A 26504-nucleotide genomic window follows, 5' to 3' on the forward strand; every position below is an offset into this window, starting at 1 on the left:
TCCAGGGGCCGGGGTTCAGGAATGGGATTCCCCAATTTCCTGCTCCCGCTAAAACTGTGCTGCCCTGGCTGCCCTCCCGCCTCCCCTGGAAAGCACAAAAGGTAAAGATCCTGGGTCTGGATAAGAACAATTTATTGGGAACAGCAACGAGATAAGGAACAAACAGAAGAGAAAAAATATTGATAACAGAAGGGATAAATAAAACTGTTTATGGGGAAAACTACAACACAGCTGCCTGGCTCTTCCCAGCAACATATTTCCCCCACCTGGAAAGAACACCATTCTTCTCAGGGAGAGAGAGAGTCCCTTTCCTGCCCCTGGCAATGACTTGAGGTGGGAGTGAGTGTAATGACGCAGCCATGGCCAGACCCTCATGTTCCTCAGTTCCACACCATGTCATTGACAGGGGAAGGAATAGGGACAGGTGTCTTCCCAGCATGGTTCATAGGGAACATGGATCACCCAGGGTCTTCCCAACGTTAGACCTCCATGGGGGATGAAGTTGGAGCAGTGCACGAAGATCCTCCTGCAGTTGGGGCATTCGCAGGACTTCCCTTACTGGTGACTCTTGTGGGTGTTTTGTCAAGTTGAGGCTATGAGTGAAGTTCTTCCCACACTGGGGACACTCGTAGGGCCTCTCCTCTGTGTGGATGCATTGGTGGGTGATGAGGTTGGAGTTGTGCTTGAAGCCCTTCCCACAGTCAGGGCAGCGGAAGGGCCTCTCCTGTTTGTGAATGTGCTGGTGGCAGCAGAGATGGGAGCTGGTCCGAAACTTCTTCTGAAACTGGTGACACTCGTAGGGCCTCTCTCCAATGTGGATGCGATGGTGCTTGATGAGGTTGGAGTTGCAGTTAAAGCCCTTCCCACGCTAAGGGAAGCAGAAGGGCCTCTCCTCTGTGTGAATCTGCTCATGCTGAAGTAGACTGGAGCTACTTTGAAACCTCTTCTGACACTGGGGACAGACGTAGGGCCTCTCCCCAATGTGGATGCGTTAGTATCTGATGAGTTCTGACCTGTAGCTGAAGCCCTTCCCACATATCCCACACTCGTAGAGCCATTCCCCAGTGTGGATCTTCTGGTGGCTGATCAGGGTGCTGCTCTGCCTGAAGCTCTTCCCACACTCCAAGCACTTGTGGGCCTTCTCCCCACCTGCCCATCAGCCACCAGCTCCGAGCTCTGGATGAAGCTCTGTCCACCATCCTGGCTCAGGGTGGGTCTTTTCTCCTCAGAGCACCCTGGGCTGGGTGTGCAGCCCCTCCTCCTGTGGGATCTAAGGGGATTTTCTTCCCCAGTGGAATTCTGCACTGTGGAGTCACTCAAAACAGCCACTTCAACGAGGTTCTGCTGTGGGGATTTGTCCTCTCTCATCTCCATCCTCAGCTTCTTGTCTGGGGGAGGAAGGACAAGAAGAGGATGGGATTTGGCCCCACGCCAGAGGGAAGGGGAAGGAGATCCACTCAGTGTATCCTCATCAGGATGGGATTGTCCTGCAGCTGGGGGCCATGCTGGGCTGGGAGATGGAGCTGGAGAGAGGGGGAAAGGGGCACTGACTTCCTCCTCACCTGCCTGGGTTTCCTGGGGCATGTTCATTTCCTTGCAGCCACCTCCTCCATCTGGAAAAGGTTTTGGGATGGGAAATCCTGTTTTGGGAGGAAAACAACAGATGAGCACATTGTTTTTTCTACTGGTTTGAAGGCAAACCTGGGGAGGGTCTAAGCCAGAATTACAATTTAATAAGAAAATGAAGATCAAGGCAATGATACTGCTGCCACCACCCTGACCAGCAGGTTATATCCTGACCCTATCAGTTCAAGGCAGAAACACTGCCTTGAACTGATAGGGTCAGGATATAACCTGCTGGTCAGGGTGGTGGCAGCAGTCCCATTAAATTGTGGCTGTAGTCCTGTTGGAGTGATGAACGTGTTTCTGTCAAAGCAGTGATCCTGTATAAGTGTCTGGTCTTCCTCTGAAGGTCCAGTGATGGGTATGAAGCTCTTGTCCTCTGGGAATCCAGTAGCCAAGCTGCTCCTAGTGTTGAAAGCATCAGCTTATATCCAGGTAGGAATGCTTGGATCCTCCCCCTAGGTGGAACATCCCACAATGGGATGATAGAATTTTATCAGTCCTGCAGTGACACTCAATGGCCCATTCACAGATGATATCTCCCCTGGAGGGCGTTATCAGGGGTGAGTCATGAAAGAGATAAAGAACACTGCCTTGCCTGTTTATAGCAGTTGATGAAGATGGGGATGGAAATCATGCATTTGGTTACATCTTGCATTGCAACCTGAAACAGTGGGGTACTCCCTGCTCAGGGGGTGAACACCACCCCCCTTACCCAAACTGGCTCAGGTGTAAAACCCCCATCTCAGGAAGGGCACACACACACAGGGGACAATGTCGCACTTGGCCTGCTCCAGGGGAGGTCTCTGTCCCTTGTCACTACCTTGCTGTCCCTCCTTTTCCCTTTCTTTCCATCTCTCTCTCTACCTCACATTTACTGTTCAATAAAATCCACTTTGGATTTGGTCTCATTAGCACTTTAATTGGGGCAGAGGCATCTCTCTTAGAATTTTATTGACCATATTGCAATATTATTTTGGCACAGTGAGTTCAGGGCACTTCTGTCTGACTCCAAGTGCCTTTGACAACATCATGGTTCCCTCCTTTGAGGACACTGTGGTTCTTTCTGGAAGAACTCTTGGTAACTTTGAAACAGTCCCGCCTTCCTCCTGGGGAACTTATGGGAGAAATGATGAGGAAAATGGCTGGTGTGGTTGGCCTTTGGAAAAAAAAAATATTTTGTTGTCCTTCCTTGGAAAGTTTGTTAAAATCACTGGAGGAGAGGGAGCAAATTATATCTGATTGACTGATAAAGTTCATTTACTCCAAGGGGAGGAACACAAGGCTGCTGAAAGTCCCAGAAGAAGCCCAGCTCAAGTAGCTAAATTCCCAAATAACTCCAGCCAGGGGTCTCCAGCAGGATTTTTTGGAGAGTGTTTGGAGCCGGCAGATCCCGGACTTGAGCCCCAGATATCTCCAGGCTCCCGGAGAGGAGCTTTTTCGGGGGGAGAGGAGCCACAATCACCCCTTTGCAAGGTCACAGGGGGTCCACGTGGGGATGGCCCAGTACCGACGGGGGAGGACATTGGTTTTGGGGATCCCCGTTAGAGCCGGAGTAGTGGAACAGGGGACCCCTGGGGCGGGGAGAGGGGAAGGGGCGATACCGGAGCTGGGGGACCCCCGACAGCCCGGAGATGAGGCGGTGACGGAACCCCCTGGCCCTGTCAGGGGCATGTCCTGGGGTGACTTCATGATGCCCGTACCCCCAGTTGGTCTGTTTAGCCCAGAAATGAATTCTGCACCTTTAAGGCCATTTTTGTGCGTGAAGTGTGGGAGGAAGAAGCGGCAGCTCTTTTTCAGAAACTGCTTTCACTTTGCTTCATTTCCTCCACATTATGGCTCCTGGATGGACAGGATGGACAGACAGACAGCAGGACAGAGCTCTCCTTTGCTTTTAGTTAGTTTTTAGCTGGCTGAGGAAGAGAAGTACCCTGGACTGCTCTTTTTCTTTTTCTTTTTCTTTTTCTTTTTCTTTTTCTTTTTCTTTTTCTTTTTCTTTTTCTTTTTCTTTTTCTTTTTCTTTTTCTTTTTCTTTTTCTTTTTCTTTTTCTTTTTCTTTTTCTTTTTCTTTTTCTTTTTTCTTTTTCTTTTTCCTTTTCTTTTTCTTTTTCTTTTTCTTTTGAGCTGTTTAAACCTGGTCTGGACTGAACAACCAGAACACTACCAGCAGCTCCCACCTGTGGCCCACTGGGTCGAGCCTGGGCCACGGAATTTCCGGCACTGGGGGTACTGATGAGAGATTGATAAGAGTCTGAATGAGCTGAGCTACTGCCCACAGGGGGACTTTCTGAGTTTGTCATCTCTTTATGTTTTATTGTTTATTATTGTTCATTTGTTGTGTTGGTGAATGCTTTGCCTGTTAAATAAACAGTTTTTTCCACTTTTCTCCAAGGAAATATTTTCCTGAACTACCTGGGGGAGGAGCTGCTTGAATCTGCTTTCTAGAGGAAACCTCTTTTGGAAATTTTCTCCCAAATTTTCCCTGAACCAGTGTAGGGTGGTGGAGAGAGGGGGGGAGCCCCAAGTGGCTGGACTGGGGGGAGGCTGGAGAGGGGGAACACAAAACCCCTCAGAATCCCTAAGTAGGACCCTGGAGAAGGGGGATGCCCAGGACCCCATGGGATCCCCAGCAGCCCTAAGATGGGAGACCACCAGAACAACAGAGGAATGAGACTTGAAAGAGGGAACTCCTGGTGGCTTTTTTGATTCACTCTTGATTTTTGGAGGTTTTTATGCACATCAGGTGACTTCTAGAGATGTACTTGGGTGAGAGGAATCCCCAGCCCAAGGCATTCAAACCTTGTTTTTCCCCAAACCAGGATTTTCCCCAAACCATCCTGCAGTGACATCCCCCCTCTCCCACTGTGGGTGAGCTCAGTGCCAAATCTGACCCTGATCCTGGTCTCAATCTCACTCCACATATAGACACGCTCCAGTTCTGTATTTAATCACATCCCAGTCCCAGACTCGTCTAGCCCCAGACCCAAGCCCAACCAAGGCCCTAATGCCAATCCCATGTCTAGCTTTAACCCCAATTCCAGCTCTAATCCAAATCTCAGCCCCAACTCCAACCCAGCCCAAATTCCAGCCCCTTCCTAAATCCTCAGCCCCAAACCAAATCCCAGATTCAGCAATTCTGGGGGTTTGGAGGTGTCTCTGTCCCTCTGACCCCGATGATGTTTGGGTGGGGTCACACCAGGGCTGAGAGGGACAGAGCTGGCCTCCCCAGGTGTGAGAAGGTTGGAGAGCCCCCCCAGCCCTGAGCACCCTCAGCGGTGAGAGGGACACAGAGCCCCTGGTCCCCAGCCCTGCACAGGCATTCCCTGAGGCCAGAGGGATGGAGACCCCCCGAGCATCCCCCAGGGTGAGGGGACAGAGAGCCCCGAGCATCCCCTGGGCTGAGAGGGACAGAGACAACCCCGAGCACCCCCTGGCACAGGGGTGAGAGGGAGGGAGACCCTCCAGGCATTCCCTGGGGTGAGAATGATGGAGACCCCCTGGGGAATGGCCTGGGGTGACAGGGACAGGAACAGTCCCCCAGAACCCCTCCCAAGCATCGCCCAGGGTGAGAGACTTAGAGACCCCTGAGCATCCTCTAGGCACTGGACAAAATAAACTTGGCAGAAATCAAACTTGACTCTGCATAAATCACTTTGAAGAATATACTCTCTTCCCACGAGTAACTTGTGATGAAAGCACAAAGAAATCCCAAACATGAATAAACTGACAATCCAAGCAATTCTGTGGCAATTCCAAGTTTCATTGGTTCCTGCACAAATCCAGCTCAGCTGCTAGCAGGTTCCAATAAAAGAAAAGTGGAAATTTGGCCCAATACAGATTTTTAAAAGGAAGGGGAAGCCTGTGTAGCTGTCACAAAGATGACAGGGATGAAGGGAAAAATGATTCTCACATTTGGCAAAGCCCCTAAGCCTGGGAATTCAGGAGTTATTCGGGAATTTAGCTACTTGAGCTGGGCTTCTTCTGGGACTTCAGCAGCCTTGTGTTCCTCATTGTGGTGAGAATGAACCTTGTCAGTCTCGCTGGTAACATGTGCTTCCTTTCCTCCAACGATTTTAACAAACTTTTCATGGAGGGACAAAAAAATATTTTCGTTACATGGGCCACAACAGCCACTTTCTTCACCAGTTCTCCCATAACTTGCTCAGAGGAAGCTGCATCCAAATTTCCAAGAGTTCTTCCGGAAAGAACCACAGCGTCCTCAAAGGAGGGAACCATGATGTTGTCAAAGGCACTTGGAGTCAGACAGAAGTGCCCTGAACTCACTGTGCCAAAATAATATTGCAATATGGTCAATAAAATTCTAAGAGAGATGCCTCTGCCCCAATTAAAGTGCTAATGAGACCAAATCCAAAGTGGATTTTATTGAACAGTAAATGTGAGGTAGGGAGAGAGATGGAAAGAAAGGGAAAAGGGGGGACAGCAAGGTAGTGACAAGGGACAGAGACCTCCCCTGGAGCAGGCCAAGTGCGACATTGTCCCCTGTGTGTGTGTGTGCCCTTCCTGAGGTGGGGGTTTTACACCTGAGCCAGTTTGGGTAAGGGGGGTGGTGTTCACCCCCTGAGCAGGGATTACCCCACTGTTTCAGGTTGCAATGCAAGATGTAACCAAATGCATGTTTCCAATCCCCATCTTCATCAACTGCTATAAACAGGTGGGGCAGTGTTCTTTATCTCTTTCATGACTCACCCCTGATAACGCCCTCCAGGGGAGATATCATCTGTGAATGGGCCATTGAGTGTCACTGCAGGACTGATAAAATTCTATCATCCCATTGTGGGATGTTCCACCTAGGGGGAGGATCCAAGCATTCCTACCTGGATATAAGCTGATGCTTTCAACACTAGGAGCAGCTTGGCTACTGGATTCCCAGAGGACAAGAGCTTCATACCCATCACTGGACCTTCAGAGGAAGACCAGACACTTATACAGGATCACTGCTTTGACAGAAACACGTTCATCACTCCAACAGGACTACAGCCACAATTTAATGGGACTGCTGCCACCACCCTGACCAGCAGGTTATATCCTGACCCTGTCGGTTTAAGGCAGTGTTTCTGTATCATTGCCTTGATCTTCATTTTCTTATTAAATTGTAATTCTGGCTTAGACCCTCCCCAGGTTTGCCTTCAAACCAGTACAAAAAATAATGTACTCATCTGTTGTTTTCCTCCCAAAACAGGATTTCCCATCCCAAAACCTTTTCCAGATGGTGGAAGAGGCTGTGAGGAACATGAAGGAACCCTGGAAATTCAGGCAGGTGAGGAGGAAGTCAGTGCCCCTTTCCCTCTCTCTCCAGCTCCATCTCCCAGCCCAGCATGGCCCCTGGCTGCAGGACAACCCTGCTGCCAATGCCATCCTGCTGGGGATGCACTGGAGGGAATCTCCTTCCCTGGGGCAGAGAGGCAAATCCCATCCTTTCCTTGTCCTTTCTCCCCCACACAAGGAGCTGAGGATAGAGACCAGGGAAGAAAAGTCTCCTTGGCCGACCCTTGTGGAAGAGGCCATTTTGAGCAACTCTAGTGCACAGGAATCAAACAGGGAAGAAAAGCCCCGGAGATCCCTCAGGAGAAGGGGCTGCAAACCCACCCCAGTGTGCTTTGAGAAGGAAAGACCCTGAGCCAGGAAGGTGTACAGAGCTTCAGCCAGACCTCAAAGCTGGTGGCCCAGGAGCGGCTTCATGATGGGAGAAGGCCCACAAGTGCTTGAATTGTGGGAAGAGCTTCAGGCAGAGCAGCACCCTGATCAGCCACCAGATGACCCACACTGGGGAGAGGCCCTACGAGTGTCCCGAGTGCCAGAAGAAGTTTCAGAGCAGCTCTAATCTCCTCTACCACCAGCGAATTCACACGGATATGAGGCCCTTCCTCTGCCCAAACTGTGGGAAGGGCTTCAACTGCAGCTCCCACCTCATCAGGCACCTGTGCATCCACACAGGGGAGAGGCCCTACGAGTGTCCCCAGTGTGGGAAGAGGTTTCAGACAAGCTCGAATCTCTGCCTGCATGAGTTCATTCACACAGAGGAGAGGACTTTCTGCTGCCCCAACTGTGGGAAGGGCTTCAAGTGCAGCTCCCAGCTCATCACGCACTGGCGCATCCACACAAAGGAGAGACCCAATGAGTGTCCCCAGTGTGGGAGGAGCTTCGCCCAGAGCTCTCACCTGACCAAACACCAATGGAGGCACCAGTAAGGGAAGTCCTGCAAATGCCCCAAGTGCAGGAGGAGCTTTGTGCACTGCCCCAACTTTATCCCCATTGGAGGATCTATATTGGGAAAAGCCCTGGAGATCCATTTTCCCTCTGATCCATGCTGGGAAGACACTTGTACATTTTCCTGTCCCTGCCAATGATATGATGTTGGATTGAAGTACATGAGGTTCTGGCCATGTTCATGTCATTACATTCACTCCCACCTCTGGTCATTGCCAGGGGCAGCAAAGGGACTCTCTCTCCCCTGAGGAGAAGGATGTTCTTTCCAGGTAGGAGGAAATTGAGATTTGAATTTTGAATGATGTTGAATTTTTCCCTGCAAATCCTTTTTCCTCTCCGTTCTGTTACCAGTGTTGTTTCTGTTTCTGTTTGTTCCTTTTCTCGGTGCTGTTCCCAATAAATTGTTCTTATCCCAGACTGAGATCTTTGCCTTTTGTGCTTTTCATGGGAGGCAGGAGGGCAGCAAGGGCAGTGCGGTTTTAGCAAGAGCAGGAAATTGGGGTATCCCATTCCTGAACCCCGGCCCATGGAAACCGAGCATCCCAGCTGGTCCCAGCCATGGTGGCCATGGCAACAGCCTTGGGAGCGGGTCCCTGGCTGGGGCTGTGGGAACCTCTTCCCTCTGGTGCCCAGGGACAGGAGTGGAGGGAACGGCTGCAGCTGAGTCGGGGCAGGCTTAGGTTGGATCTCAGGAAAAGGATTTTTCCCTGTAGCCTGCTCTGCGGCCACGGGAGCTGGACAAATGCCAGCTAGTCGCTCCCGGTGTGTGGCCAGAGGAGACCATAAGATCTGCCACTCCTGGGTTCTCCTCAAAAACCCTCGGGTAGTGGTGCCGTCTGCGGCATGGGTGGCGCAGGCAAGAGTGTGGCTATGAAGTCCCGAGATAAAGGAAGGAGGGAGTGCACACTCGTGTGGATGCCAAGGTGCTTTATTTCCCAGGCGGGACCAGTGATGGGTGTCAGAGGAGGACGGCTTAGGGAGGCACTGATAAAGGGAATGAGTGAGGCAGGAGGAGACACGAGGTGACCCATAAATGAAGCTCAGGGAAGGAGTGTGGGACACAGCTTAACCAGTAAGGATTACATAGGGGAGGGAAGAGGCTCTGGAGGCAAATTATACCTTGAGTAAGGGATGATTGACACAGAAGGTTCTCGAAATAAAGAGGGGTGGTTACAATGATATACAGGGGAAGTGGGCAGCACCAGAAGGGAGGAAATAAACTTATAAGGGCATGAAGGGAAGGATCAAGGGATCAGTCACCTTGAGGGACAAGCCATTGGTGGGAAAACAAGGGGTAACAAACTTAGGGAGAAACCATTATGAGGGAAGTACATGGGGGGAACTGAGGACCAAACCATATTTTTAACTTATAAAAGGGATAACCGACTTTACAACCGAACTCATATAACCATTTTAAAATATGATGCCACAGAGCAGTTAGACCAGTTTTTGGGGCCCAATATTTATACATGGGAAGAGATGCAATCATTAATGATTATGTTGTTCACACCAGAAGAAAGACACATGATCCGAGCGGCTGGGATACAAATATGGGAAAGGGAGCATGTGCAAGGACCTCCTGGGGATATGAAAATGCCCATAGTGCATCCTGCCTGGGAGCACCACTGCACTGGGGGAAGGCAAGACATGGAGGAATATAGAACATTGATTATAAGAGGTATCAAAGAGGTGGCTCCATGGAATTAAAATCTCATAAAGCTTTTGATGAGCAGCAAAGGAAGTAAGAAACCAGGACAGAGTGGCTAGAAAGATTGAGAAGGAATATGAGGCAATATTCAGGGGTTGACCCTGATACAGTGGCTGAACAGATCTTACTAGAGATAAATTTCGTCACTCACATTTGGCCAGATATATGGAGAAAGTTAGAAAAGCTCGATGGTGGGCAAGAAAGGAGGTTAGAGGATCTTTTAAGAGAAGCACAGAAGGAGTATGTAAAGAGGGATGAAGAGAAGGCCAAGGCAAAAGCCAAGGTAAGGGTAACTGCCATTAGGGAAGGAAACCAACACATAAAGAACTACCCAGGTAAGGGAGGGGGATTCCAAGTGCAGGAAGATAGATGGAGGGGGGATGCAGCACCTTGGACTGGGCACAAAAAGGAGAATTTGGGAAATAAGGGAACCCAGGACCAGTTTGATTTTACTGTAAAGGGAGAGGACATATCAGAAAGGATTTCCCCCAGAGGGAAAAGGAGCTGAGGATCTATGAGACTGAGCAAAAAGGAGAAGTGGAAGATTAGGGGTGTCACGGGCTCTACCTCCTGGGGACAGAATACCATCAGAAGCACTTGATAACTTTAAAAATATATTCCCAGGAGGAAGCATTTGAATTCTTAGTAGAAACAGGGTCTGAATGAACTTGTGTTTGCAGAATCCCAAAGGGGTGCAAAACGGGTCAAGATACTGTGTAAGCAGTAGGTGCTAAAGGGGACGGGTTCCAGGTCTCAGTTATAAAGCAAATAAAGTTTGAAGGAAAAAATAAAATAGGATTTGTGGATGTTCTATTACTTCCAGAAGCAGGGTGAAATTAATCAGGATGGGATTTACAGGTGCAGTTTGACATTGGAGTTCTGCTAGAGGAAGGGAAAACGGTAGTTAAGCTTCTCTAATTAAGAGAAGAAGATGAGGACGAAATTCATGAGATGGTGTGGGCAAATGCAAAAAACCCTGGTAAACAGAACATAAACCTATAGTAATAAATAGTTAATGAGAACCATCCAGTTCAGGTATGACAATATCCACTCTCCCTGGAAGGGAGACAAGGATTGCAGCCACAGATCCAGGACGTACTTGAGGATGAGACCTTAGAACCATGAATGTCCCCCCAAAATACACCCATATTACCAGTAAAGAAGTCAGATGGGACTTATAGGCTTGTCCAAGATTTGAGAGAAGTGAACAAAAAAACAGTGAATCGGTACCTAACCCCTCTACACTACTGAGTAATATCCCCCCAGCACACCAGTGGTTTAGTGTCATAGACCTAAAAGATGCTTTTTGGGCAGGTCTACTGGCAGAGAAAAGCAGGGATATATTTGCTCTTGAATGGGAGGACCCTGATTCTGGGAGTAAGAAACAGCTTTGGTGAACTAGGTTTTCCCCAAGGGTTTTCCAAATCTCCAAAGCCCTAGGAGAAGTAACACAATTCTTCTCCATCAAACCTGAGATAAAGCTCACCCAATATGTAAATTATTTCCTTTTCACAGGACAGGAAGAAAAAGAAGTTTGAGAATCCACCATAGTGTTGTTAAATTTTCTGAGGGACCAAGGACTTTGGGTAACAAAAGGGAAACTCAACTTTGTAGAGAGGGAAGTAAAATTCCCTAGGACATGTGATTTGTCAAGGGAGCTGGTGGCTGAACCCTGAGAGAATTACAGGGTTAGTCTCACTCCCACCGCCAAAAACAAAGAGAGAAGTCAGAAGGTTTCTAGGCTTGTTGGGATATTGTAGGCTATGGATTGAAGGATACACACAGGCCATCTGGCTCTTGTATGAAAAGTTAGTGGAAGAAGAGATTAGGTGGGGAAAAGATGACGAACAAATGTTTAAAGCTTCAAAGCAAAAATTAGTCAGTTCACCAGCACTGAGTCTTCCTGCCTCAGACAAACCCTTCTATCTGTTTGTAGATGTAGAAAGAGGAGTAGCATATGGAGTGTGAGCCCAGGACTGGGGAGGATCCAGGAAACCAGTGGCCTATTTTTCTAAATTACTAGACCCTGTCAGCTAGGAGTAGCCAACCTGCATTCAGGCTGTGGCAGAGACTGCCCTACTCCTAGCAGAAAGCAAAAAATTAACCTTTTGGGGGAAAATTGAAGATATATATCCCAAACTCAGTTAGGAATATCCTGAGCCAAAAGGCTGAGAAATGACTCACTGATTCATGAGTGGTAAAGTATGAAGCCATCTTAATAGATAATGGTTTAGAGCTAATTGTGAGTAACCAACTCAACCCTGCCCAGTTTTTGTACGGAGAACCAGATGAGGAACCAATACAGAATTGCCTACAGGTTATAAACTATCAAACTAAACTAAGAGAGGACCTCTCAGATCAACCACACCAAGGTGGAAAACAATTGTACATCGATGGATCTTCACAGGTAATAAAGCGGCACAGGATATCGGGTTACACTATAGTGCACAAAGTGTTGGTGGCCACAGAAAAGGGAAAGTTACCTTCCAACTGGTCAGCCTAAGTGTGGGAGCTGCATGTCCTAAAATGAGCTCTGGAAATATTAGCGTAGAAAAGGGGAACAATACATACAGACTCAAAATATGCTTTTGGAATAGTGCATACATTTGGAAAAATTTGGGAAGGGAGGGGGCTATTAAATTCAAAGGGAAAGGGACTGATTCACAAAAAACTTGTTTTAGAAGAGTTAGAAACCTTACAATTACCAGAGGAAGTAGTGGTGGGATATATTGAAGGACATCAAAAGTGGCGCAAGGGAACAATTTAGCTGATTTAGAAGTTAAAAATGCAATTGAATCACAGGCAGAAAAACTAATAACAGTATTAACATCCATGAGACAAATGCAAAAAGTCCCTGTATTCAGTGGGACAGAACAGAAAGAACTCCTTAAAATAGGAGCCAATAAACATAACAAAGGGAAATGGAGATTAGCAGATGGAAGGCAAATGTTGAATAAACCCCTGGCCAAGAAAATGATAGAAGGCATACATGGAACAACACATTGGAGGACAGAAGTGCTAAGTGATCAATTTCTAAGGGATTGGGGATGCATAGGAATTTTCAGAATAGCTAAGCAAGTAACTGAAAAGTGTGTTATATGTCAACAAGTGAATAAGAAAATAATGAGGAAAACACCCGGGGGAGGTGGCCTTATGGCCCTTCCAAAACATCCAAGTAGACTTTACTGAGCTTCTCCAGGTACAATGGTGAAAGTTTTTGCCACTGATAGTAAATCACGTGACTCATTGGGTAGAGGTGGTACCCACTGTGAAAGCCAATGCCAATGCTGTGAGTAAAACACTTCTATAATCAATCATTCCATGATATGGGATGGCAAACAAGATTGATTCAGACTGGGAACTCACTTCACATCAAAGATATCGTAGAAAGTTGTTCAGGCCCTGGGAGTGAAATGGGAATTACACACTCCATGGCATCCAGAGTTCTGGATAGGTTGAGAGAATGAATCAACTCTAAAAAGAGCTCTAGTTAGGCTCATGATCGAAACCCAAATGTCATGAATAAAATGTCTCCCTTTGGCCTTACTAAGAATTAGAACCCAACCCCAGACAGATCTGGGGGTGTCACCCCATGAAATGATGTTTGGGTTACCCTTCCTGATCTCAGCCCAGGAGGTTGCCACCTATGAGGAAGGGGAAGCCAATGCCAAGAAATAAGTTAGGTCCCTAGCATAAACCTTAGAAGGGCTAAGGCATAAAGGGGCAATTCCTCAAATTACCACCCTAGATTTCAGAATCCATAATATTAATCCTGGGGATTGGGTGATGATTAAGCCATGGAGAGATCAGTCTCTAACTCCTCAGTGGGAAGGTCCCTTTTAGGTACTGCTCACCACCACATTGGCCATGTGAACTGCAGAGCGGGGATGGACTCATGCCAACAGAGTCAAAGGCCCAGTAGAAGAACTCAAACATTGGACTGTAACATCCAGGTCAGGTGAAACAAGATTGGCTCTCAAGCAGAGACTGAAAGACAACCAGAAAAACACCAAGATGCCCAAAAAGTAGAGTCAAGCTTCCACCAACCAGCTTGAGAACTGTCCTCCTGTTTTAATGGGTGAGAATTACCAGCATCTGTTGACGACAGTACACAAGGGACTGTAAAAGGTAATGGGACAGCTTTTTCAAGAAAATAAGACCAAGGAAGAAGGGCAAGACCAGGTTGGCCCCTTTGTTTGCTACCAAGAAGGCTCCATAGCCCTGCTGTGGGTAGCAACCCCATAGGCATGGTAAGGTAGGGACAAAAGGCCATACCAGACCTCTTTCATTCCTCAGTTGTCTTTTAATTCAGCAGGGACTGGAGGGCTGGACTGAGTTGGCCTCTGTACTCACCCCTAAGATACACCAACTATGGGTAGCAGCCACATAGGTATGGTAGATGGGAGTCAAAGCTATACTGGACGTCTGGGATGCCCTTTTGTCCATTCCAAATAAGTGTGTCTAAGGAAATCCTGTGATTTTTTTTTTCTCCTGGTTCCACTGTCCTTGCCCACATCAACAGATGCTGGTATGGCTCATTCAAAAGATAGAGAAAATTTTTGACTCTATTGTTTGAACAAAATTACTTATAGAAAAGGGGGGTTTCCTATAGATAAGTAATTCTACAGCTGACTCTCACAATTAAGGAGTGAATATTAAATATATGTTAAGGGAAGTTTTGTAGATGTATAGTTATCCTTCCCCTCCCGCTTGCATTGTTATCACAGGACGGCCTCAGTAGTCGGGGTATTTGGGAGGGTTGGCTTGTTACTATGGCAGCACCTGACCACCAATCAAGGTGTAAGACAATGATCTCCACCACTGGACAGTGAAGAAGGAATCGATTCACAAGACCTTGGGAGGGGGCTAGAGGTATAAAAGACAGAACATCCATTTTGTAGATAAGCACATGGTGACTGAATCCTTTGCTTCTGGTGCTGTGTTCTTTTCTTTATTCAGTCTTCTGTTGTATTTTCATAAGGTCCTAATAAACCATTTACATTTTTGAAAGTAAAAATCATTTCTCACATGGGGTTAGGGAATGTGGGGCAAGGTTGTCCACACTGGGTCAGCTCTCGGGATAAAACTTCACTGACATGGCCAGACTTCTTTAGGAGAGACCCTGGACCAATATCAATCACAGAATGCTGCAATCACCTCTTGTATAATAGGAACAGCAAAAAAGGCACCCTTTAAGATAGAAATACATATTTCTTAGAAGCTCTTTGAAATATTTCTCTGTAACTATAAAAGGAAATCTTCCGGCTGAACTGCATTAGAGCAGAGGTAAATCAAGGCAGAGCCATGATTTGTCAAGACTTACCTGATCCTAATGAGCCCTGCGGTGCATTTGGAGCTGAGCCCTGGAACCTCAGGGCGTGAGAGGAGATATCAAAATCTTTCCAGAAGTCAAAGTCAGAAGAAAACACCAAAATGTCTCATGGCATGAATGGATCCCACTGAGGTCCATCCCCAACACAGGCTCCTCATGGACTCCTTGGAGGAGAGACTTGGAGGCCAGGATGGCACAAAAACCTCTCAGATATTCAGAGTGGAAAGGAAAATCCAAAGTACCTTAAAAACTTTGACTACTTCAAAGTATTAATGGGCACCACTGAGTGTCAGTACAAAGCTCTGCAGGGATTAATTAAAGCAGGTAATTGAGGCAATGATTGCACAAAGCTCTCACAGAGTCTGTATCAAAAGGGAAATACCAAGTACCCTAAAAAACTGAAGTACCCTGAAGCATTAATGAGCCCCACTGAGTGTTGTTACTGACAAAGCCTCTCAAGGGACTAATTACAGCGGATAATTGGAGACCATGATTGCACAAACCTCTCAGAGACTCCAAGGCAAAAGCCAAACCCAAAGTCCTTTGAAAAACCTGCAGTCCCTCTGGGGAGCATGAAGGAGCCCCCAGGGCCATTCCTGAGCAAGGCTCCCCAGGGACTCCTTCCAGCAGATCCTTGAGGCCACTGGGATGTGGGCTAGGGGGGAATGCTGAGGGCAGGACAAGGGGCTGACAGTGCCCAGCCTGGCTGGGGCTGTGCCAGGAGGCCCTAAGGCCTCAGGACAAGGTGTCTCCTCACAGCCCTTGGTGGCACAGACCCTGCTGTGCCCCAGAGCACCAAGACTTGGCTTCTCTTTGTCCCCAGCTGCCATCAGTGCCTGCAGTTTTCTGCTCTGGCTGGGGCCTGGGGACACTCTCTCAGTTGTGTCCCTCACTGGGACCATTAAAAGTCCAAGAAACTTTGGAGTTGGATTCTAACTTGGAGTTCTGGAGAAGTTTCTTCAGCTCCCTCTCCAGGACTGATGTTCAGGGCCTGAGAACAAAGCCCTAGAGGCTCATTAATGTCCTTGTGCTGTGTCTGAGCTGCTAAGCTGGGCTGGGCCCCTGGCACAGAGGCAGCTCCTGGTAACCAAGAAGAGCTTCAAAAGCACATTTCTCTTGATGAGAAGCTCTTCTGCCAGCCCAGCAAGGCTGGGGCACTGCCTGCAGCCAGCCCGGGCACAGCACAGAGGCACAGAGAGCTTCAATCAGTCACGGCTGGGAAGGTGATGAGAAGTGCCTGGGGCAGAATCACTGCCAGCCCTTGGCACAGGAACCTCTGGCTGCAGGATAGTGCAGCTGCAACTCCTGGAGCCATCTCCTAAAGCTGGAACATTCCAATGCCTACAGACCCTGTGAGTATAACTCTGGGTATTTCTGCTGCAGGGGAGGTGAAATGCTTATGAAGCTCTGACATGCTGAGGGGTTCTGATCAATCATAGAATATTTCCAAAACAAGGATTTTGATAAAAATGAGGAAATTTCGTAAGATTTTGTATTCAATTTCCTACTACTGGAGAGTGCCCTGGAGGGGGGATTAATATTAAAGGATGATTATGAATTATTTATTATTAATTTTGATAAGTGGCGCCTGAGACAACCAAACTGTTACTTTTAGTGTCCAGGAGGTTCACAGGATATCCCTAATGTGCTTTAAGCCACTCTGCTCATGGACAGCACCAGCATCCCCTTTGCTGGAGCCATCAGGCTCAGTCTGAGCTGTCCTTTCTCCAAGCTGCAAACAGAATCTGCCCCCAGCCAGTGCCCTGGAAACAGGCAGGGTTCTGTGGGCAAAGGAGAGTGCACAGAGATTTGGGCTCTGTGAGTGCTGGCAAAGGAGAGTGCACAGAGATTTGGGCTCTCTGAGTGCAGGCACAGGGAAACACCTGCAGGAGGAAAATCTCCAGGAAGCAGAGACAAGATCAGGCAAGGAGAGAAAACAAAACCCAGCAATGCTGTGGTAGGGAGAGTTGAGAGATGCCCACAGGATCCCCTCTAGTGCAGCCCCTTCCTCTAAACAAGCCCCCTCCCTCCTGTGCCCCAGCCAAGCCTCTGCCCTAAGGGCTGGGGCTCCAAGGTGTGCAGGCCCTCCTGTGCAGGCAGAGCTGCAGCAGAGCCATGGGGCAGCTCTGCAGCCCTGGGCCCAGTTCCCTCTGAAGAGCACAGGGCTTGGAGCAGCTGACCAGCCCTGGGAGCTCTGGAAGGGGGGCACAGCTGGCTCAGAGTGATGCTATCCTCAGTGCCTGGCTCTGGGCAATGCTGTCAGTGCAGCCAGGGAAGGAGCTTCATCTCCCTCAATCCAATGCCATCATAAGGACACTTGGGAGTTTCTCTGAGATTTCAGTCCAAGCTGGGGGCTTCAATCCAGGGTGAAAACCTGTCCTAGAGCATCTCTGAGTTATAAGATTGATGGGAAAGGCAGAGGTGTTGTGACACTGAAAATGCTGCTGGGTTGGTGAAATGAGCAAAGTGAGTCCTTGGCTACAAATTTGGAGATGGGCTGTGGAGGATCCATCTGCTCTCAGCAGTACTTGGGGGTTATTAAGAGAAATGTGGAAGTGTGAATATCCTCCATTTGAGAAAAGTGAAAGTCCACAGAAACCCCAAACTGCATGAAGTGAAAGCATCTCCCCTCACTGTCCATTCATCATCTTGCTGCAGAGAATTCCCTCTGTTCTACCAGAGGGCAGAAAAAATGCTGAGGGTTTCTGATATGCCAGAATACCAGGAGAGACATTGGGGGAGAGATTAAAAAGAAAACTTCCAAAGTCTTAAACACAAAAGCATGTCCATGTATGTTACAGTGCGTGGTATATGGGAAATGGCTTTGATTTTGCTTGCAGCTTTCTCCTCTAACACTTCAATTTCCTTTTTTCCATGAACAGGTCCCCATGTGCAGCCCCAGCAAATGTCCAACAGCAGCTCCATCAGGCACTTCCTCCTGCTGGCATTGGCAGACACGCGGCAGCTGCAGCTCCTGCACTTCTGCCTCTTGCTGGGCATCTCCCTGGCTGCCCTCCTGGGCAACGGACTCATCATCAGCGCTGTAGCCTGTGGCCAGCACCGGCACACGCCCATGTTCTTCTTCCTGCTCAACCTGGCCCTCAGCGACCTGGGCTCCATCTGCACCACTGTCCCCAAAGCCATGCACAATTCCCTCTGGGACACCAGGAACATCTCCTACACAGGATGTGCTGCTCAGCTCTTTTTCTTTGTGTTCTTCATCTCAGCAGAGTATTTCCTCCTGACCATCATGTGCTATGACCGCTATGTGTCCATCTGCAAACCCCTGCACTATGGGACCCTCCTGGGCAGCAGAGCTTGTGCCCATATGGCAGCAGCTGCCTGGGCCAGTGCCTTTCTCACTGCTCTCATGCACACAGCCAATACATTTTCCCTGCCCCTGTGCCATGGCAATGCCCTGGGCCAGTTCTTCTGTGAAGTGCCCCAGATCACCAAGCTCTCCTGCTCTTACTCTTACCTCAGGGAATTAGGGCTTCTTGCTGTCAGTGCCTGTTTGGCATTTGGTTGTTTTGTGTTCATTGTTTTCTCCTACGTGAAGATCTTCATGGCTGTGCTGAGGATCCCCTTTGAGCAGGGACGGCACAAAGCCTTTTCCACCTGCCTCCCTCACCTGGCTGTTGTCTCCCTGTTTGTCAGCACTGTAATGTTTGCCTACCTGAAGCCCCCCTCTATGTCCTCCCAATCCCTGGATCTGGCCCTGTCACTTCTGTACTCGGTAATGCCTCCAGCCCTGAACCCCCTCATCTACAGCCTGAGGAACAAGGAGCTCAAGGCTGCAGTGTTGAGACTGATGACTGGATGGTTTCAGGAACATTAAACTGATGGCAAATTTCTTCAAAAAACTTGTAATAAAAATCATCTTTGGTACTTCTTTTTGTTTTCATTTTGGAGACTATTTTTATTTGTTTTCTTTGTTGACATTGAATTGTTATTCTTCATATTGTCCAGAGAAAAATGTCATTGTTTGTACCATTTCTCATTTTTGTTTCTCTCCACCTTCCCTGTTTTCACAGACTGTGTCAATGAGGGGCTGCGCTCTCAGTGCCTTTGAAGGAACTAAAGGATCTCCCAGCAAAGTTTTCTGCAGTAATGCCCTTTGTTGCCTTCTCTGGAGGTGCAGCAGCAATGTCTGTGTGCAGAGCTGGGGGCAGAGAAGTGCTGGCCCAGCAGCTGTGCCCAGCAGCAGAAGCAGCACTTGGTGTTGCCAGTGCTGCTGCCGTGGCCCTGCCCCGCTGCCCTGGTGGTCCTGGCATTGCTGTAGGGCCTGAGTGCTCTCGGGGCCGGGCACAGTCCTGGGGGTGGCAGTGCCGGGGCTGCAGCAGGGACAGGCCATGGGCACTGCTGGGACAGCACTGACACCTCAGCCCAGGGCCTGGGGGCTCCAGGCTCCTTGCCCAGGCTCTCTCAAGAACACACCGAGGCCAATGCTCAGCAAAGAAAGCACCCATGAGCAGCCCCAGGCTGGCCGTGGGCAGGCTGGGGGCAAACAGCATGGCTGGGGCTCTGCAAGGGCCCTGGGGGAGATGGGAAGGAGCAGCAGAGCAGGGGCTTATCCATCCCCAGTGCGCTGGACAGCCCAGGGCAGCATCCCAGAGCGTCCTGATGGAGCTGCCAATAACATCCCCCCTCTGCAGCCCTGGCCTCTCCCCCAGCTCACACAGGTGCCCCATCCTTGCAGGCACAGACACGGCAGCACTGGCTCACAAGCCCCTATCTGCATTGCACAGAGCAGCGGGAGCACCCCCATGCTGTTGCTGTGGGGACATGAACTTGAGGGAGCACAAATGCCATCAGCCCCTGGGGCCACCAAGGGCTGGGGGATGGCAGGGAAACCACCCGGGTTTGTCCTGGCCTCTGCAGTCAGCCAGAAAATTTGTTCCCATCAGCTGGGAGTTTCCTGTGCCACTGCAGACACTGTTGCTCAGAGCCAGGGCTGCCTGGCGGCCACCCCCAAACAGCCCTGAGCATTTCCTTTGCTTCACCTTTGCTTTCCTTTCTTTTCATGTTACAAATATCTTCCCATTTCCCATCCCTCTTCCCTCCTCTGCAAACAGCTCATCCCTGTTTGCCTTTTCGTCTCTGGCTCCAATGCCCATTGCAGTTCCTGGCTTGGCACCATGGGAACGTCCCTTGAGGGGCAGGATCCTCCTACAAGTGCTGCAGGAACTGTCTGTAGATTCCTGCAGTGCCTGGTACTGCCCCCTTGCCAGAGGCATGCCAGGCCAGGGGGGCACAACTGGGCTGCTTTGTCTGGCTCTGGGCCTTCCAGTTCTGGCCAGTGAGGAGGAGCTGCAGAGGCTCTGCAGGACTGACAGGATGTGCTTTGGGGCTGGAAGGAGAAGCTGAGGGACCTGGGCTGCTGGAGCTTCTGAAGAGGAGGCCCAGGGCTCCTCCTGCAACTGCTCTAAGGGTGGTTTCAGAGAATCCCAGAATCAGCAAGGTTGGAAAAACCTTGGAGATCACCAATCCAACCTGTGCCCTGGCACTGCCTTGTGTCCTCTGAGCCTCCTCTTCTCCAGGATAAACAACCCCAGTTCCCTCAGCCATTCCTCACAGGACTTGTGCTCCAGACCCCTCCCCAGCCTTGTTTCCCTTCTCTGGACATGCTCCAGCCCCTCTGTGTCTGTTCTAAATTTGGGGGCCCCGAAGTGGACACAGCACTCGAGGTGCTGCCCAACCAGTGCCCCCAAGCACAGGGGAAGAATCACTGCCCTGCTCCTGCTGGCAACATCATTCCTGATCCAGGCCAAGAGCCATTGGCCTTCTTGGCCACCTGGGCACACTGCTGCCTCATGTCCAGCCTTCTGTCCATCAGTCCCCACAAGTCCTTTTCTTCATGGTTGCTGTGCAGCCTCTCTGTCTCAAGCCTGTAGTGCTTCATGGGTTGTTGTCGCCGAAGTGCAGGACCTGGCACTTGGACTTGTTAAAGCTGACCTTGTAGGATTTGGGCCCTGGATCCAGCCTGTCCAGGGCCCTGTGCAGAGCCCTCCTACCTTCCAGCAGATCCACACTCAAAGCCAACTTGGTTTCACCACAGTTCCATGAGGCCCCAGAGTGTCACAATGGTCTCCATTATTCCATGAGGCCTTCCATTGTCACAATGTCCCTTTGGTTCCATGGGACCCCTTGGTGTCACAAAGTCACTTGGATCCTTGGTGCCCGCAGTGTCACAATGACCCTTGGTTCCATGAGGTCTGGCAGTGCAGCAATGCTCTCCTTGGTCCCAGAATTTCACAATGGCCTCTTTGTTCCAAGGGCCACCACGGTGTCCAACATGTTTCCTTAATTCCATGAATACCTGAGGAGCAGCACTGGCCCATTGGTTCCATTGGGTCCTACTGTGTCACAATGGCCCCATCATAACACCAGGTCCTTCTCTGTCACAATGCTCTGCATGGTTCCACAAAGCCCTGCGGGATCAGTGTAAGCGGACACAATATGGGTAAATGAAGGTAATGTAGAATGTAATCTTATCCCCCAAAGAGTTGCAGCTGGACCGTATTACTAAAGATTAGGAACAGGCCGGATGATAACAGGCAACACCTGTAACCAATAAGAACTAGGGCATAAAAGAGTGGATTGGTGGGGAGAGGAGTCAGATGGCTGCTGAAGGGCCAAGAACAGTGAGTGCTTAGAGGAATTGCCTGCAAGAAACTTTGAGGAGGTACGCACATCTGAGGCTATGGAATCCTTGCACCATAATGATAATAGAACTGTTGTAATATATAAGACAACAAACCAAGATAGTCCTGGCAGCTTTTGTCTGTGAGCTATCCTTGGATATAAGGAATTTTGGCCATGGATGCCTGGACTTGAAAGATGTCTTTTTTCATGCGAAGAAAAGAACAGGTCCCCAGTTCTTTGAAGGCAGATGAGAGGTGGTCCCCAAGAGGCCAAGGCCAGCCAGAGCAGTCTGTACTGGCAGGTTTCATAAGGGAATATGATCAAATTTGGAGGAGGAATCCCAATTTCGGCCATGAACCTCCTCCCATTTCAAAGGAGAAGGAAAATTCTTTCCCACACAAAGGAAAGCTCAGAACTCCAGGGGCTGATGAGAAGCAACCCTCAACATGCTAAGGTCAGCTGGGCCAGTCAGGCAGCCCCCAGGGGGCCCAGCGAGCCAGACCTGTCCCATGTTCTTGCCTCCTTGGGGCCCTGCAGCATCACCATGGCCCCTTGGTTCCATGAGGCCCTGTAGGTTCACAACAGATCCTTGTTTCCACGAGGCCCAGTGATGTAACAATGGTCTCTTTGGCTCCACAGTGGCACAATGGCCCCTTGCTTCCACAAGGCCTTTCAGTGTCAAAATGGTTTCCTTGTTTCTATGGGACTGCACACTGCCACAATGGCCTATTGGTTCCATGAGGTCGCAGTCTCAAAATGGCCCCTTGTTTCTATTGGGTTCCCCAGGATCAGAATGGCCCCTTGGTTCTACCAGGCCTGGATGTTTCACACTGGCCCCTTTCTTCCATGAGACGTTGCAGTGTCACAGTGGTTGCCTTGGTTCTGTGAGGCCCTGTGATGTTCCAATGGCCCCTTGGTTCCATGGGGACTCGGAGTGTCAGAATGGTCTCACTGGTTCCATGAAGCTCCTCAGTGTCACAGTGGTCTCTTTTGGTTCTGCAGTATCACAATGGCACCTTGATTCCATGAAGCCCTGAAGGATGGAATGGCCCATTGGTTCCACTGGGCTCCTCACTACCACACAAGTTCTCAGTTCCACAGAGCCCTGCAGTGTCACAGTGCTCTCCTTGGTTCCATGGTGCCACACAGGGTCACAAGGGTCCCTCAGTTCTACAAGGCCACATAATGTCACAATGTCCCTTTGCTCCCATGAGGCCGTGCCATGTCACAATGGTCTCATCGGTTCCATGAGGCCTTGCACTTCCGCAGTGGCCCTTGGTGTGACTACAGCATCCCCAAAACTCATTTTCTCTCAAACCACGACACTGTGGAGAAGGTTCTTGCAATAGCAGAACAGCTTTCCGGAAGTGAAATGAAAATGGAAAGAAACAATCCAAGATGTTCACATCTACAATTTATTCCTTTCCTTACATGTTCCCCTGCAGGGTGCGGAGGTTCAGGGACATCACACCATAAAATATGATCCAGTGAAGCCAAATTTATTATCTGTAAAAGGCTATATTTATAATAAATCTCTACTGTCCATGCGTCTCTAGCTAATACATGATTGGTTAATCCTAGCTGTTAACATGTCTAAAAAAGCATGCTGATTGGATCATCTAATTTTTCACGCATCTTGCTCTGGTTGTCTGGCCCACCCATGGCTCAGTTTCCCAAGCTTGCTGACAAACTTGCTGAATCCTGATGACTCTTCTTCTTGTATCTTTTTCAAGGATATACCGACCCCATTTCTGAATATGTCTATCATTCAATTGTTTGTGAACACGACCATTGTCCATTAGTATAAGCAGGCTGGATTGTGCATCGGCTGAATATGGCCATTGTCTTGCAAAAACTCCTCAACCTGCAAAATATCCTCGACAGATCCTCCCTGGGATATCACATAGCCCCCCTCTGTGATGTCACAAAGCCCCCCTGTCATGTCACAGTGTCCCTGTTGTGCCACACAGGTCCCTATGATGTCACACAGCCACCTGTGATATCATAGCCCACTCTGGGATGTCACAGAGCACACTTGTGATGTCACAGAACCAAATACGGGGTGTCACTCTGTGATGTCATACAGCTGTGCTGTGATGTCACAGAAGACTTGGTGATGTCACAAAGTCACCCTGTGATGTCACAGTGTATTCTGTGATGTCACAGCCTGCTCTATGATGTCCTACAGCCACACAGTGATGACACAACCCACTCTCTCATGTCACAGAGCCACCCGCTACGATGGCATAGTCTGTTCTATGGCTCTACTCTATTTTGTCACAGTCAGATGTATGATGTCACAATCCCCTTAGTGATGTCACAAAACCCTCTCTGTGGCATCATACTGCCACTCTGTTCTGCTGAGCTGGGCCGGGCTCCTTGCCCAGAGGCAGCTCCTGGCAAGGGCAGTGCTGCAGAGAGACAGCTCTGGCCAGGAGCAGCTCCTGTGCACAGCCCAGCAGGGCTGGGGCACTGCCAGGGCCCCTCAGGGACACCAGCAGGGCACAGACAGAGCTCTCCCCAAAGCCCCTCTAGGGCTTTAGTGCTCTTTGCATCAGACCCAGTCCCTCAGAGTGTGCTCAAAGAACTTCTCAAGAACTCAAAATCAGATTCAAAGTCCAAACTTTCTTTGACTTCTAATGGGTCCCACTGATGGGACTCATGTTCCCAAAGGTCACAACTCATGTGATAATGTTATGGATATGAACAAGGCCAAACTTTCTCCAGAGAAAGAGGTTCTCATTTATTAAAATAGCTACAAGGAACGGAGTGCCCAGGATAAGCCCAGGCACCCACACAGCGAGCCAAAAACGAAAACAGTGCGCTCACCCCAAGTGCACTAGGTTCTCCCAAACAACAAATACCCCAAAAGAAGAAGAACCCTGACCCAAACGAACTCCCCACATTTATAGTCTCCCCCGAGTCCAGGATTGGTGCATTTTGGATCCTCATGATGATTGGTCCATTTCCGTCCATTTCCAGGCTTCTCATTGGTCTTTACCACCGTTCATTCTGGACCAATCATTTCTGCAGGGCTTCGAATGATTGGTCAGATGTTTCATCCAATCTCTCTTCGACCTTGCCTTCCCCCATCAGAACCCTGTTTCACCAAACCCTGGACCCTTCTAGCATATTCTTATAAGCCCCTCCCCTTTAACATAATACAAATAATAGAACATAATTAATACAATATAATTTAACTAAATCCTATTTTAACTTAACTTTTACCTATAACAACTCCCCCCTCTAAAACTTTGATGGGCTTTAGCCCGCATCAATCAATTGACAGTTATTGAATTACTCTCTTGACCAGTCTTTTAATCAGTTTGTTAACATGTTTCCTCTTCAGTCATGTATAGTCGTCTCAATGTCTGGTAAATCTTTTTCATAAGCCACATGACTTACTTCTCCTTTAATTGATTTCCTTTCTGATCCATTTTTCTTTCATAGGGCATTCCCCCAACAAGTTCTGTTTAAAAATTCCCCTATTTTCGAATTGCCAATACACTCTGCTGTCCTCTATACAGGTGGTTAACGATAAAAAGTTGATACAATTGGGGCTTGGATTTGAGTGTGTTCTGAGGATGGCTGTCCGAGACTCTCCTGCATACAGAGAATGATAGCACTTTTCACACGGTTGTATCTCCCCCTATTCATGCTGATAAGTAGGAGGATCAATAGAACTGGGGGTCCGGTACAGGCTACTCTCCCATTCATGTCTCCTCTCCATAGAGGATCAGCGACTCTTGTTGGTAAGAGTATATCCTGATCCTGTCTTGCCTCCCCCTTCTCTTCTCTTTCCTTACTACTTGTGCTGTTCTTACTGGTTACTGTTGCAGGAGTCTACTTCCCCTTTTGTATCAACCTGTTCTTTCTTTCTTTTGGAGCCAGATTGCTAGGTGCATGGGAGAATGCTCTATCGCTTCTCAGATCACAGGATGAGTAGCAGGGAATATCAGAGATTAAAACATGGTTTTGATAATTCATATAATATCACTTCATGTATAAATACCATCTCCTTGAGTTAAAAGAATGTTAAAAACTTCAATTGAATATCTTATAATAAATCTAACAGAGTTCTTATTATAACTTATAGCTTATGTGGTTCTTATGGAATTCCTGATGTCTTCTTTAATTTATCTGTAATGGAAATAAATGTAATGATCATCCCTCAGGAGCAGAAACCAGCCCTTTTACTCTGGTGACATGTGTCCATCCTCGTTCTTGCGTCCTAATGGCTGTTTCCATGATGAGTAAAACTTGAAATGGACCTTCCCATTTTGGAGTTAGTGGTTGTTCTTTCCAGGTCTTAATTAACACCCAGTCACCAGGCTGGAATTTGTGGATTTCAAAATCAAGAGTAGTAGTTTGAGGAAGGTATCCCTTGTTCCTTAATTCCTCTAAAGTGCAGGTTATGGTCTTTACATATTTTCTCACACCTAATTCTCCTTCTTCATAGGTTCCCATATTACCTGGAGTAGTTAAGAAAGGTAAACCAAACATCATTTCATATGGAGAAATTCCTATATCTGCCCTTGGTTTTGTCCTTATTCTCAATAATGCCAGAGGGAGACATCTTAACCAATTCATTTTTGTTTCTTCTGTTAATTTTGTGAGAGTTATCTTAAGAGTCTGGTTCATTCTCTCTACTCTCCCGGAACTTTGAGGTCTCCGTGGGGTATGAAATCTCCAGATGATATTCAAGGCCTCTGTTATTTGTTGTAATATCTTGGTGGTAAAATGAGCACCTCTATCAGAGTCAATAGTATTAATCATTCCATATTGGGATATGATTTGTTCTAATAAAGTTTTACTTACAGTCTCTCGGCCGTTGCTCTTGTGGTTGGGTACGCTTCCACCCAATGAGTTAGATGATCTATTATCACCAGTAAATACTTATATCTCTGTACTTGTGGTAATTCTGTAAAGTCTATCTGTACACATTGAAATGGCCTTTTCGCTAATTCT

At 48.5% G+C, this 26504-nt stretch overlaps 1 protein-coding gene and 1 pseudogene across 1 annotated transcript; one reads left to right on the top strand and one right to left on the bottom strand.

Moving 5' to 3' along the window:
* Nucleotides 1-26504, bottom strand: part of LOC131093333 (zinc finger protein 850-like) — a 628085-nt pseudogene that overhangs the window by 443247 nt on the left and 158334 nt on the right.
* On the top strand, nt 17797-18729 carry LOC131093422 (olfactory receptor 14J1-like). The gene has a single exon (XM_058040587.1). It carries the CDS (start codon nt 17797-17799, stop codon nt 18727-18729), a length of 933 nt encoding a protein of 310 aa, XP_057896570.1.

Source organism: Melospiza georgiana, chromosome 25, assembly GCF_028018845.1.
Source record: "Melospiza georgiana isolate bMelGeo1 chromosome 25, bMelGeo1.pri, whole genome shotgun sequence".
In the NCBI taxonomy this organism is placed as follows: domain Eukaryota; kingdom Metazoa; phylum Chordata; class Aves; order Passeriformes; family Passerellidae; genus Melospiza; species Melospiza georgiana.

What these genes read in the sequence shown, in the direction of transcription:
- LOC131093422 (XM_058040587.1), top strand. Translation starts at nt 17,797, where the DNA reads ATGTCCAACAGCAGCTCCATCAGGCACTTCCTCCTGCTGGCATTGGCA.